The sequence below is a fragment of the Passer domesticus genome, chromosome 2, assembly GCF_036417665.1.
Source record: "Passer domesticus isolate bPasDom1 chromosome 2, bPasDom1.hap1, whole genome shotgun sequence".
In the NCBI taxonomy this organism is placed as follows: Eukaryota; Metazoa; Chordata; class Aves; order Passeriformes; family Passeridae; genus Passer; species Passer domesticus.
Genome location: NC_087475.1, coordinates 21,069,358 through 21,082,204, shown reverse-complemented (window position 1 = coordinate 21,082,204; position 12,847 = coordinate 21,069,358). Strand labels below are relative to the sequence as shown.

General features: G+C 40.4%; 1 protein-coding gene and 1 long non-coding RNA gene across 6 annotated transcripts in view; one reads left to right on the top strand and one right to left on the bottom strand.

Annotated features, from left to right (window-relative positions):
• Window positions 1–4,791, top strand: part of SHROOM2 (shroom family member 2) — a 116,144-nt gene extending 111,353 nt beyond the window's left edge. For all 4 annotated transcript variants that reach the window (XM_064407732.1, XM_064407730.1, XM_064407729.1 and 1 more), the window contains one exon: window positions 1,962–4,791. In XM_064407732.1, coding sequence (XP_064263802.1) covers window positions 1,962–2,228 — 267 coding nt within the window. In that variant the 3' untranslated portion in view covers window positions 2,229–4,791. The remainder of the gene's footprint in view (window positions 1–1,961) is intronic.
• The window catches only part of LOC135293502 (uncharacterized), a 30,774-nt gene continuing 22,483 nt past the window's right edge, over window positions 4,557–12,847 (bottom strand). For both annotated transcript variants that reach the window (XR_010355612.1, XR_010355611.1), the window contains exon 3: window positions 4,557–6,350. This is a non-coding gene — a long non-coding RNA (uncharacterized LOC135293502). The remainder of the gene's footprint in view (window positions 6,351–12,847) is intronic.

Sequence of the window (12,847 nt, the reverse complement as noted above, 5' to 3'; positions counted from 1 at the left end):
TGGTTCTATGAAATGTATCTTGAAGTGTTGAATTTAGACTGGTGCTTGTGGCTTTCTTGGTTGTCGTTTAGTATTTGTCCTTTTAGTAGGTCAAATGATAGTATGTCATGAACCACTAATGTACCACATAAACAAAACAGAGGATTTTACTTCCAGTGTTGGGGAGCATATTCCCAGTGACTACTGACTTTTCTTTCCAAGATGATGTTGTCTAATATGTTGTCTAATGTCTGATAGCTTTCCACTTTCTAGGAGCCAGCAAGAGCTTACCAGACTTTCTCAATAAAAGCAGTCAAATAATGACTGTTGAATTCATACTTTGACTGTCAGATGCTCTGCTGTAGTCTTTTTTTTGCCACAGTATCAGGTTTTTTGAAGTTCAGCTTCTGAAAGGGGCTTCATCTGAAGAGCTACCGGCCCCCTTCCTCTTACAAACAAGGCCAGTGTCTTCTCATTGCTTGTGCTTTGTGTCCACATCCTCTTGCATTCACAACATTCTGGCTAGTTACTGCTGCTCAGCGTGCACACACCTGCAAGGCTGCTCTGGGAGCAGTCTAGCCACGCTTCTGAGTTTGAGGCTGTCTGCTACTCTGCTACTTGCCCTGGTGAGTTCAGGAGAACTTTTAGTGCCATCTCTTTGCAGCAGATAGTTCTGCTTGCAACTTGTAGTGGGATTTTTTTTCCCCTGGCATAAGCTCAAGGGAAGATTAAACTGTTTTTTCTAAGAGTGTGTGATTTTTCTGACTTGTCTTCCATAGCTGTTGTGAATCCTGAGTTAATCTAGGCTGTGTATTTTAAGTACATTGAGAGCACAAATCTGAAAACATTTCACTCTTGAGCTTTGTTCTGTCTGTAGAAAGAGTCAGCACAGGATGCATGTGCAACTCTTGACAGGTAGGTTTATTAAAGCTCACTGGTCTGTAGCCCCCCTTTTGTCTCATACTTCCATCTTGAAAAGACTGTTTTATATCCTACAAAACACTTCTCTGTAAATCCTTCAGGCTTATTAAACAGCATGTGTGATTTAACAGAAGGTGCAAATTAAAAAGATGGACACATTTATTAGAATAGACTGAGGTTTATTTGAAGGAAGCTTCTCAAAGAAAATTCATCTCTGAAGCAAAGCTAGAAGTTATGGATTGGTACCTCTTAGGGACACTTTTTAGTTAAGTTCAGACACTGTGTAGAATTATTGATGTCAGAGTAAGCCAGCCATACTGTCACTGGAAAAAAGCCATCACTTGTAGGCAGACATCTGAGATAGGTTGGATTGATGGTGCTCCTGTGTCTCTCCATGTACTGCCAAAGGAGTGTAGCCAGGTGATTCAGGTGGGACTGTTGGCTGTGTGGACAGATGATGCTGGGGGAGAGGCTGCTGTCTTCTGCTGTCCTCTCTCTTTTGCTTCCCTTTTGTCCCCCTTTTGCCCTTCTGTTGTCTTGCCTCAGCTTTCACTCTTGCTCATGTCTGAAGACCACAGGACTTCACATGTCATCAGGAAGGCTTGTGGATGCAGCAGAATTGCTAAATACACAGTGTCAGGAGCTGTATAAGGACAAATGGCTCCATTAACTGGTCTGTTTTGAGTTCTGTAACCACAGCTGTGCCAGTGCTGTATGGAAGACCTAAAACAGCTGAGTCTTAATTTGAAGAACTATTCTTCAAAGGCAATTCTATTGTATACAGCTATTTATAACTATTAAATAGTAAAGGAATCTTTGAAGTAATGCTTTTGAGGCCAACAGAAAGTAATGGTGCGTCTTTCATTGATTTACTACATTTCTTATCAGTTTGTTAATGCATTTTATTAGTCTAAATTTTAAGGTGCCTTCTTTTTCCACCTTTCTAAATATTCAGGAAGGTCTCTGTAGATAAAACAGACTTGAGAGAGAATTGAACAGTGAAGCTGTTGTCCCAACCTAGTGAACCCAGTGAATTTTAACTGTTTTTCTTTTTTCCTAAGCGGACATTGGTAGATAAGCAAAAGCTGCTGACCCAGCAACATGAGGATGCAAAGGAGCTGAAGGAAAACCTGGACCGTCGAGAGCGCATTGTCTTCGACATTTTGGCGAACTACTTGAGCGAGGAGAACTTAGCAGACTATGAGCACTTTGTGAAAATGAAGTCAGCCCTCATCATTGAGCAGCGAGAGCTTGAGGACAAGATCAAGCTGGGGGAGGAGCAGCTGAAGTGTCTGACTGACAGCCTCCAACCCGAGCGGCTCAAATAAGGGCACTGTCCAACCAGCAATGGGAAAAATTGGAAAGAAGGAAGGGATAGGGCAGTTTCCAAGTATACAAATGAGTCTCTTGGCTTGCTTGAGTGTCTGGTAGAGAAACAAATGCACAAGAGAAAAATAGCTCTCACAACAGCAATAATGCTCTCTCTTTTTTTGAATGATGTATTTAATTTTTTAGAACACGTTTTTATTGCTGGACTGTACAGCTGTTCCTCATTGCTTAACTTCCAGAAAGCTCCACAAAAGAGGGGAGAGTCTTAACCTTTCTGCTCAGTGTGTTCAAAGTCTGTGGCAGTTGTGCATGCAAACAATGGTTTTTAGAATAGGTTGTATACTTCCTTTATGTTCAGATGCTGCACAGTCTGCTGGGAACCCCTACAGCAATTCACAAATGCACACACATATAGAAGCTCTAAATTTAGTGGGTTTTTATGTTTTTTTAAAGACACATTAAATAGGGGAAGCATGCATCTTATAGCTAATATATTCAGATTGCTGAAATACAGTGTCTCTCTGATCCTGTGGCATCAGACACTTTTTTGTAATATTGTATATAGGATACACATTCCCCTTAGAAAACAACTTCAAAATCAGTCTAGTTAAATGCTTCTTAAGCAGCTTGCAAATTACCTAATGCCTACCTTGATGAAGATTTTTTTTTTAAATTATTTTGCAAGACATATTTGTACACCCTCTAAATGCAATGCAAGTGATTTTCTTTACCAAGTTGTACTTGATTTAAGAAATGGGCTGGAAGTACTGTGCTGATTTTATTCAAACATTTTTCATCTAAATTATTTAGAAGGCTCATTTGCTTTTTTTGTGCTTTTTTATGCATGTTTTTATTCTTCTTGTCCCAAACCCACTACACTTCATGAAAATAAATGTAGGTTAAGGACATTGCTTTTCTTTTTCTTCTGGTTGTTCAACATTGTGATGGTTTTATATAGACAATTAAGTTATACTGAAGTTGACCTACATAATGCTGTTTGTTCCTCTTTCTCAGACTACCAAATGCAATAGAAACAATTCTGCCGTGTAAATACTGTGCATTACTTGCAGCAACTCTGTGTTGTAACTGTGAACATAAGTGGGGCTGTTTTCCTGTTTTTTCCATTGAGCAGTGATAAAGGAGAAGATGTTGGTTCACAGTGTCAGATCACTAATCTGACCTCCTAATACTGCCATTGACTTAGACAATTTCCAGTGGCTCTAAAAAGAGGTGCTAACTCATGTTTGCAGCACAGTAATGGGTTATGCTGACTTGCATAGATACCTGCAGTAAAATTCTGTTGTCTTTAGTGTCAAGTTCTATATTAAGACAAAGTTTTGCAGGCATAGAAAGTCTGGGAAGACTTTGTGTATATGCCATTTCCATTGTTGTAAGGAAAAGATTTATCTCTCCTCAGACAAACAGGTTCCCCAGCTAGAAGCCATTTTCAAGGCTGATGTGAATGCCAGTCTGTAGCTAAGCAGGTTGAAAATACAATCAGTTGTTGAAAAGAGGGCAAAGAATTCTTCCCACTACTCCTTCAGTATGGCAGCATTCACAAGAGTTTTTCTGTCCTTCTTACCTGAATCCTCTCTTTTGTGGGGAGAGAACTGGAAAGGCACTGATCAGTGAATTCCTTGTGAGTTGGGGAGCTGGGGAGCAAAAATCCTCTGGAACCAGTTCCTTCACAGACAGGTGCAAACATTAAAAGGACTGTTGCCCCCACACACACCCTTATCGTGCACTACTTCGTATACCTGGACCAAATTTTAATTTAAATGATGTTGATGTGCATCAGTTGAGGTCAAATGGAGCTACCATTTTACAAGACCTACAGCTGACCTTAGTTTCTCCCTCCTTGTTCAGAAATGTAGTCTTCTGGCATCTCACAATTATTTGCTGCTATGTTCCTAGGACAACTGGTCCCTTTGTCCTTAAACCTATCCCTTAACCATAACAAACCCAAAACTAAACATAAATAAATTATGCTTGTCTTAGCTTGGAGAAAAGTGTGCATTGTTTTATCTGTGGCATTTTAAAAATTTTACATATTGTGGTTACTCTGAAATGTGTATGTGAAATGTGAAGAATAATATAATTACAATGTGTTTGTATACAGTACTTTGATTTAGATCTCTGATAAAAGGTAGCAATATTGTGAAAGCTGTATCTATTATCCTTTTCACAGAACAGTTGTGTAGACACTAATATCTCCTTTCCTTCTTCAAAACTTTTGAAAATCACTCACCCTGGAAACATGAAGATGATGGCCTCCCAATGTTATATGTAAATCTGTAAATAGCTGTACTGTTGCTTTTTGAAAAAAATCTGGTGCTAATGTTTTGCCTTTGGCGTCCTGGGGATGGCTGTTTCTTCATCCATTGTTGTTCTCAATTCTAGATCTCTTTGTATAGTGAAAGATTTCCATAGTGCTTCTCCAGCTGTTTGGATCCTGCAGCCCAGAGTGAAAATGTACAGTTTTCCTGCCTGACACTTAACATGTACCCTACTGACAAATGGTATTGCTTGACTTCAAGAAAATAAACTGTATATTTCAATGTAGAGTTAGTTTTTGTGTGCAGTGTTAATGTCAAAAGCTTCTGCTGTGCTTTGCTGCTTTGCAGTGTTGGCCATCTTGTGGTGCCCATCAATAGTGCTTTTCAAGGCCAGGCTGGTTATCTTGTGGTCTGAAGTAGTTTGTTGTCTTTGCCAGCTTATTTAATGTGTTGAGTATTTAATCATTCTCAAGTTCCCAGTGTAAGTACCAGAAATGTGTTTGTGTCTATTTAATATTTTAAGAGTGTGAATATCAGATGGCAGAAAGGTAAAATGTGTTATGAGGTCGATAAAATTAATGGGTCTCTCACCACAGAGGATGCCAGGGGAGCAGTTTAGATTTTCCTGCTTGGGCAATTCCACTGTTTCAGCTTCATCCTCTGTTTAGAATGGATACTTCATATGGAAATATCCAAAGTCAGTTTTCTGCAAGAACAGATCACTTGTGAACTCTCCAACTCTAACAGACTTTCGCAGAAACTTCAGTTTAATGGGGTTCTCAGATTAACTGCAGAACCTGCTGCCTTATTGGGAAACACTGGCAAGTATGCACAAATTTATATTAGAGGTGACCACAGATCACAGAACCATAGCTTAATCCTGGAAATTAATGTCTGTCATTTTCTGTGAAGGTCTTTGTAAAATCTGGGAACAGGGAGTTAGGGAAAGAAAAATACTTGGGTATTTGTAAGATTTTTCTAAACTTCTTTTCACCCTTTTTCTCCCTCTCTTTATACATGGATGGACCCACCAGTTTGTGCCTATTTTTGTGAGCATTATGTATAATCCAGGATGGCAGCTCCAGAGGAATGGTCTAGTTTTTGTGTACTGTTTGCATTTTTTTTTAAATTTACTTTCTTTAAAATGAAATTCAGCTCTTTATTTTCTCTCATGGGGTATATGAGATTTCAAAGATTTCAAAGGAGTCACCATTTCACGGTGTTCTTTCTAAATCAGGTTCTAGTGACTAATTTTAGTGTACTTGTCTCAGTTTTTGCAGCTGAAGTAACCTGTTGGCAATCCAGTAGCTCTAGCAAGGCCTTATGATATGCAGTAGAAAGCAACTCCTGTTGTAGTGGTGTCTGGTCATTCATTGCAGAAGTTTAAAGGCCTATTCTAATTAAGGGCTTCTCAGTTATGCAGGTTTTTTAGAGGATAAATCGTTTTTTTTCTATATACTTGAGCAGATCATGGCCACAGAATGTTATGAAAATTAACAATTACATCTTTAAAATGGATTCTATATTGTCACTTGTCAGCAGTGGTAAATTGGTCTCACATTTACTTATCACAGTTTTTATCACTTAACTAATTATAATGATCCATAAAACTAATTATAATGATCCATAAACTGTAAGATGGGGTAACCCATGTGAATTAGCAACTCACCTGTGAAATCTTGGGTTTCATTCTTTCTACCTGCTGTTTTGGTAATGTTTCTGTGAATAAAGTTGTTCCATTTGAAGAAGGTTAACTTACTGCATTCCAGAGGAAAATCTGAATTGAAATCAATTGGGACAGTTCAGTAACAGGAGGTAATTCTCACTCAGGCTACAGTAGCACACCTGCAAGCAGAGCAAGTATCACTTTAGTTCAGCTTACATTAAACATCTTTTTCTTGGTTGTAACCATATGGGCCAGTATCTTAGACTGAGTTTTATTTTAGTCACAGCAGTTGAGCCATGAGCACAAGGCTAATAAAAATGCAATTTTTTTCTCATATGTTAAAAATCCTCACAATGGCTTCATTTTTAAACGTTTTGATATCTGTCTTGGAGGCAGTCTTGAGTTCTGCAGGGGGATATGGCCTTGTGGCCGGGATGTGCCTTCCACTACTGCCAAGCACATCAGGGTCAGTGGAGCCTGTGTCCTCCCTTCCTCTCCAGTCCCCTCCATGCAAGCTGCTTCCTGGTGGAGTTAACAAGAAATGTTAAGAAGAAATGTCTCACTGCCATTGCCTGCTGCTGCTGACCAACTTGTGCTGGCTGCTGCCAGGGCTGGGATACCCAGAATATCTGTGGTGATTTCTGGCACCCCTTCTGAAGTGAAGCAGAAGGAGGAATTCTGTGTAACTCCTGCTATCTAGGTGTCATTTGTTAGCCTGCAACAGTGCCACTAGAGAGCAACCAGATTCCCAATGCATGTCATCTTTTATTGGAATACTTTAATTTGCTGCTCACGATTGTCTTAATACAGGAGAGATTTTAATTAAGGCAAATGGATTTGTGACTGTGAAGCTGAAGATGCAGTGGAAGATACAGAAATATAATCAAACTTTCAGTAACACAAAATCTCCAGCAAAAAAGCCTGCATGCTACATGTCCCAGGTGAGAACTGTCCAAAATTTTAGGTCTATGTTCCTATATTTTAATGGAATTAGTGAAAGAAAGCCTTTTCTTAAGTGCATACCAAGCTGCAGCTGTGTTAACTAAACTATTCATTCCCAGCAGCTTCTGTAAGAGGAGCCAGTGCTGGCTCTGAGGAAGCTGTGGTCCAGCGTTACCAAGAGTTGTTGATTTGCTGCTGTTCCTTGTGACAGCAGCATTTGCTGGGCTCCTTATGGAGAACGTGTTCTGGGGTAATGGGTGTCTGCTTCTAACAGTTTGACCAAAACATTTTTTTGGTGGAGCTGTGAAGTGCAAAAGCCTGAGAGGAATTAACAAAATCGTCATTATGAGAATAATTTAGTTTCAACATCTGTTTCACTTCCCAGCTGTCTGCTCTTCATAGTGTCTGTTACTGATAAATTACACTTGTGTTTTTGCTAAATGCCTCAGAGAAATATAAATACAGTGAGCAGTTGCAGGCTAAATAATGAGCAATGGAAGGAAGATAATCTTATCTCAGTATCTAAATATGAAAGGCATGAGTCCTGTGCATACTATTCATTGCCACTCCCAGGAGTTGCAGCTTCAGCAGCTTTCTCACACAGGTATGGTTCCCCCAGAGATAAAATGGGAAAACAAGTTGTGATGATTGAAAGTGGCCAACACTGATGAGAAAGGGGTGGAGCAGTCATTCTCGTATTAATGGGGTGATACATATCACAAGGAAGTGAAAACCAAGAAAGCCTGGAAAGATCAGTGCCCTGAAGGAAGAAAAACTAAACCAGTGGTAAAGTGCTTTGGGACTCTGAATTTCCTGTTTTTCTTTCTCTGTACGTGACACAGCAGAAGTGTTCTGTCTTCATGTGCTGGGGCAGGCTTTTTAGTTACTATAATGTAAAAATACCTTAAAGCATCTTTGGAAATTAAAGTTATGGGGAATAACTCGGAATTTCAGAATCTCAGATCTCACTGTGTGAGACCATTGTGTTCTGTGCATTCGGTGACAACCCTTTATAGGCTCAAGAGACACTGGAACAGCTCTCTGGCACTAAGGAGCCTCAAAGAAGTTACCCTTTGAGGAAGAAGCCATCCTTTCTCTGTGGTCATCCTAAATTTGCTAAACAGCCCAGCTAGCTGCACACGCTGAGATGCTGAAGTCACACAGGCTGGGAGATGAGGGTGTTTACAGCACAACACACATTTTCAGAATGAGTGACCTGGCTTGCTCTCTGGGGTTTTGCTGAACTAATTGCCACCTCTTCAGAGCTCAATTTAATACCAGGCTTCTGGTTGAGGGCAGAATACCAATTCAGCACCCAACAGAATATTATATACCAATTACCAATAATACTAATACCCAATTCCTGTTGAAGTTGGATTATTGTGTTCTGCCAGGAAAGCATAATTTAGAGAGCAAAACACTGAAGATCTAAATATTCAGCCTTTCCATCAACAGGGAGTAGAGGATCTTGGGTTTTTGTTCCCAGGACGTTCTTACATAGTTCATGGTAGGCCATCAGTGAATTTGAAAGCAGAAATATTCCATGGAGAACTGTTACCAGAATGTGCCCCATGAAAAAAATTATAGAAAACCCAGTACTTGCTATTTTTACACAACAGGGAAGAAATAAACCTAGGTGAGTAAACTTCATTGTCACGCTGGTTTTGCAAAGGTGGAGTTACTTAGACCAGCGTTTTTTGCAATGGGCAGTTCCACAAAACCAATAAGTGATTATTACAACAGAAGCCCCGTGATAATGGTCACTGTTTGCAACATGTATGGCAAACAGAGAAGAGGAAAGTTGCACAGAGAAAAATTGGTAGTCTGGGTGTGTTCAAACAAATTATCATTTCATATGGTGAAATGCAAAGCAATTAATCAAGGAGACAATTATGGCAATTACATGGACATGGCAATGACATAGACCAGACTCTCTAAATGTGTGTGGGATCGCAGTGAATGATCAGTTCACATGAGCTCTGTGCTCTAGGAAAAGGCTGAAACACAGGAAACATAATAACTTGTGATGCAATATTGCTGGAAACTTCATAAAGTTTCTAAAATATTGTGTCTAATCCCACAGTCTATATCCAATGCAAAGGACGGGGAAATGAGAGAAGAGACATAAATTATTAGGGAGTAGAGAGAGTATGTCAAACAAAGAGCACTCGCTGATCAAAACTGGGATTTAAAAGTTGTTGTGTGTGCTATCGAGCATCACACCCAGCATGAGACTCGTTTGAGCAGAGGAAGCCCTGTCAGGGCCCAGCAAGTCCAAGACAGATTAATGAAAATAAAAATTTGTTGTAAATGTTCAAGGGTGTCAGGAGTGCAGTACTGTAGTCATGAATGACAGGGAAAGTGCATTATGAACGTTGGCCATAAAGCCTCTGGAAGTCAGGAAACTGGGAATGAAAATTTTATGGTCCCTATAAATCTACCTTTTGTGTTTGCTGTTCTTACATTACACAGTCACGTACCGAGGTGTGACTACTTCGGTAAATATTTAGATTGCCTACAGTTTTGTAACAGGGGTCCTTAAAGAGCAGCAGGAATTATAACATGGCTTTTGGAGCTGACAGGCCAGGAAAACAGGTGGGAGTTTGCAAGCCCTTGGCTTGAACACTCCTGGCAGCATGGCTCAGACAATTTTTTTTTCTTCCATTACAGACCCCCTCCCCACATGCACCTGTGGAAACTGCCACAAACCCTTCTCCTTTTATTGGTTCAGTTACTAAGTTTGCTTTTGTTTTCTCTCCTACATTTGGGGTTCCCTACCAGTGCTCCTGTGCTGACCAGTTTAGCTATCCATAAAAGCATTACCTCTTATCAGAACCTTCCAGGTGGTTGTCCCCACATTTTGAAACTGTCCCAAGCTGCAGCATGTGCTGGAGCATTGATGACCTTTCATCTCTGCCTTGTAACTTTTAAGCTGGATGTGGAAGGGCTTTGAAGGAAAGCAGGGACAATGTGACACTTCTTTCCCCCACTGCCCAAGTAAATGACAGACCAGCACAAGGATAAATAGTAGAGCTGTCCTGCCTTTGCACTGGCAGTGCTGGAATAAAATGCTTTTGAAAAGCAACTTCCCTTCACATATTTAAGGAATTTGCTCTGTCTGGAGCTCTTTACAGAGCTGCATCCTGGTCTCCACTGGCATCCAGCTTGTGGCTGTTAGGGTTTTACTAATAAATCTGTTTTGCTTTCTGTAGTATCCTATTTTACTTATGTTCTGGGTCACCAGAATATTTCTATGTACTTCCTACTGCATTAATCTAAATAGGGTACTGGTCAGATGAAAGATCACAGTCATTGTTTAGCTATTACAGTAGCCAGGAATTAGGGCAAAGGTACAGAAATACTTTTAGGGTGTCTGTAAAGATCCTAAAGATCTCCTATGTCAGATCATGGCCATGATCAGCTAACGAGCAACCAGTTATTCATATGGTTCTCCCAAACTACTATAATATTTCTCCATCATTTATGCAGGGAGTTGCTTTGTAAAGCCATTAAACCCCCATGTTCTGTTAGCAGCTAAAGGTTTCTATTGATCTCTTACTTTAATTCCCTTTAATGAAAATACATTGGTATTTGATTTCCTTGTCACTTCTAGCAGCTGATAAGAACAAGCTGCTAGAGCAGCTGCAGTGAAGTGACAAAAGCCTGGTGGTGTAGCACTGCAGCTCTCTCAGAAACACTGCCAAGGCAGAGTGAAACCCAGTGTGACGTGTTGATAACATTCTCCCGTCAGGTGGTCTTTTCAGCTGGCTCAAAAATGTCAAGTCTGAGGGAAATGTCTTTGTTAAGCTTTGAATGACCTACTTTTGGGTATCTGGGAATAACCAGGAGCCTACCCAAACCACAAGAGTGCATCTAATTTTAGCAGCCCTTCATTTCATGCATGCCAGCTTTTGTGTTCTGCATCTCCAGGAAAAAACTTCAATTTCTTGCTGAGCGAAAGACAAGTTTTATTGGTTTTAAATCAGCCCCTTGTGAGACACAATCACAGTGAAATGATTCCTCTTAAATTTTTTGAGCCTGTAATAGTAATCTCAATTTTGCTTCAAAAACTAATAGTGAGCCCATTCCAATGGATCTACAGTTGCTGCTCTCTCAATAAAAGGTCTAAACAGCCCATGCTGGAGGTAGCCTGGGCAGCTGTGTTTTGTGTGTTCCCACTTCCCCCTGGTTTTTAACTGACCAATATTAACAGGGTTAGATTCTTTGTAGGAAGTTTCTGTGAGTCTTCTGCCTCAGTTATAAGGGAAACTAGGGAAAGTTAAGGACAAAAATAAAGGGCTGTTAGTGTGTCATCAGGGGCTCTGAGGACACTGCTAGTGCTGTAGATACTGGACAAAAGGTTTCTGACATATTCTGGATAGAAGAAGCACTAAAATGTATGTGACCACTGTTAGGGATATTAGTGCCGTGCAAGATTGAAAGGAAGCAAGTTCAGACATGAGTGAGGTACAGTCTCCCTTGTTTGTAATACCTAAATTGGATATTGAACAGTGTTTCTCTTGCTGGGAGGGATAATCCCTCCCATAACATAATCCCTCTCATATAGTGACAGAGTGCACTGTAATTTCAGACTGAAATGTGTTTGAATCCCACCTGCACTGGACAAGTGGAACTAACACAGAGGATGGTAGGGACTGAACATTGTAGATGTTTATTTGGAGCTTCACAAAAGAGAAGAGAAGAGAAGAGAAATCAAGGCCACACAAAATATAATAACATAATCACAACAAACCTATTAGCAAGTTCTCTGGAGCCAGAAAACTTCCCAGCCAAATGGGATTAACTATAAAAACAAGCAGCACCTGCTGGCAGCTCTAAACAGGGTTGGTGTCATTTGGGATTGAGCTGAGTATCTGATAATGTGTAGTGCTTCCCTGTGGAGTCCCTTGAGGCTGGCAGTGGGCTGCCTCTTCAGAGGCAGCTGTTGACAATGTATTTGTGATCTGTGTCTGAAGAGGCCTGGGCAAAACAGGCAGAAGGTCAGCTGCTGTTGGGCTGTGAAGCACTTAATGATGAGAGATGTGTTGAGTTCCGTAGAGGTGTTTGTCTCATCTCTGAATTTCCCAGGTTTTAAAGAACAACTTTGTTTGGCCATAAAGGTAAACAGTTAGGAAAGGTGTTTATGGAAATACTTTTATTATACTCGAGCAGTGGTTTTAGAGGCCCACATTTAGGTTCAGTGTTGGATTTGGAGAGTTGCTGATCTGATGATCTGTTGAGGACAAAGCAGGGAGCGACCAAGAGTGAGGATGCAACAACTCTAATGCCCAGCTCACTGATCACAGAGTGGCAAGCTGCTGCAGGGAGGCTGCTGTGCTTCCTGGAAGAAGCAACCTTTGTCACAGAAACAAAAAATGAGAAAGTGCTTGAACTTGAGTCTCCAAGCTGTCTAGGGGCTCTCTCAGCTGCCTATGTGGTACCACTCGCTGGGCAGTGTACCTTGCACAGTGTCTTGCTTTTCAATGTGTAGCAAATAAAAGGAAAAATAACTTGAAACAAATATTTCCTGTTCTGTGGTATTTAACAATGAAATTGTAAACCACAGAAGGGACCGGGCTTGATCTAAAGGTCTTTGAAGTCAGCAGAACTATTTCCACTGATTTCAATGTGCTTTGGGTGCAGGCCATGGAGGAAGAAAGCAAATGTTTTCTGCCTCAAAAAGTATTAACCATTGGCATTCAAGCAAGAATAAAGTCTTAGGTTTAAAATGTGT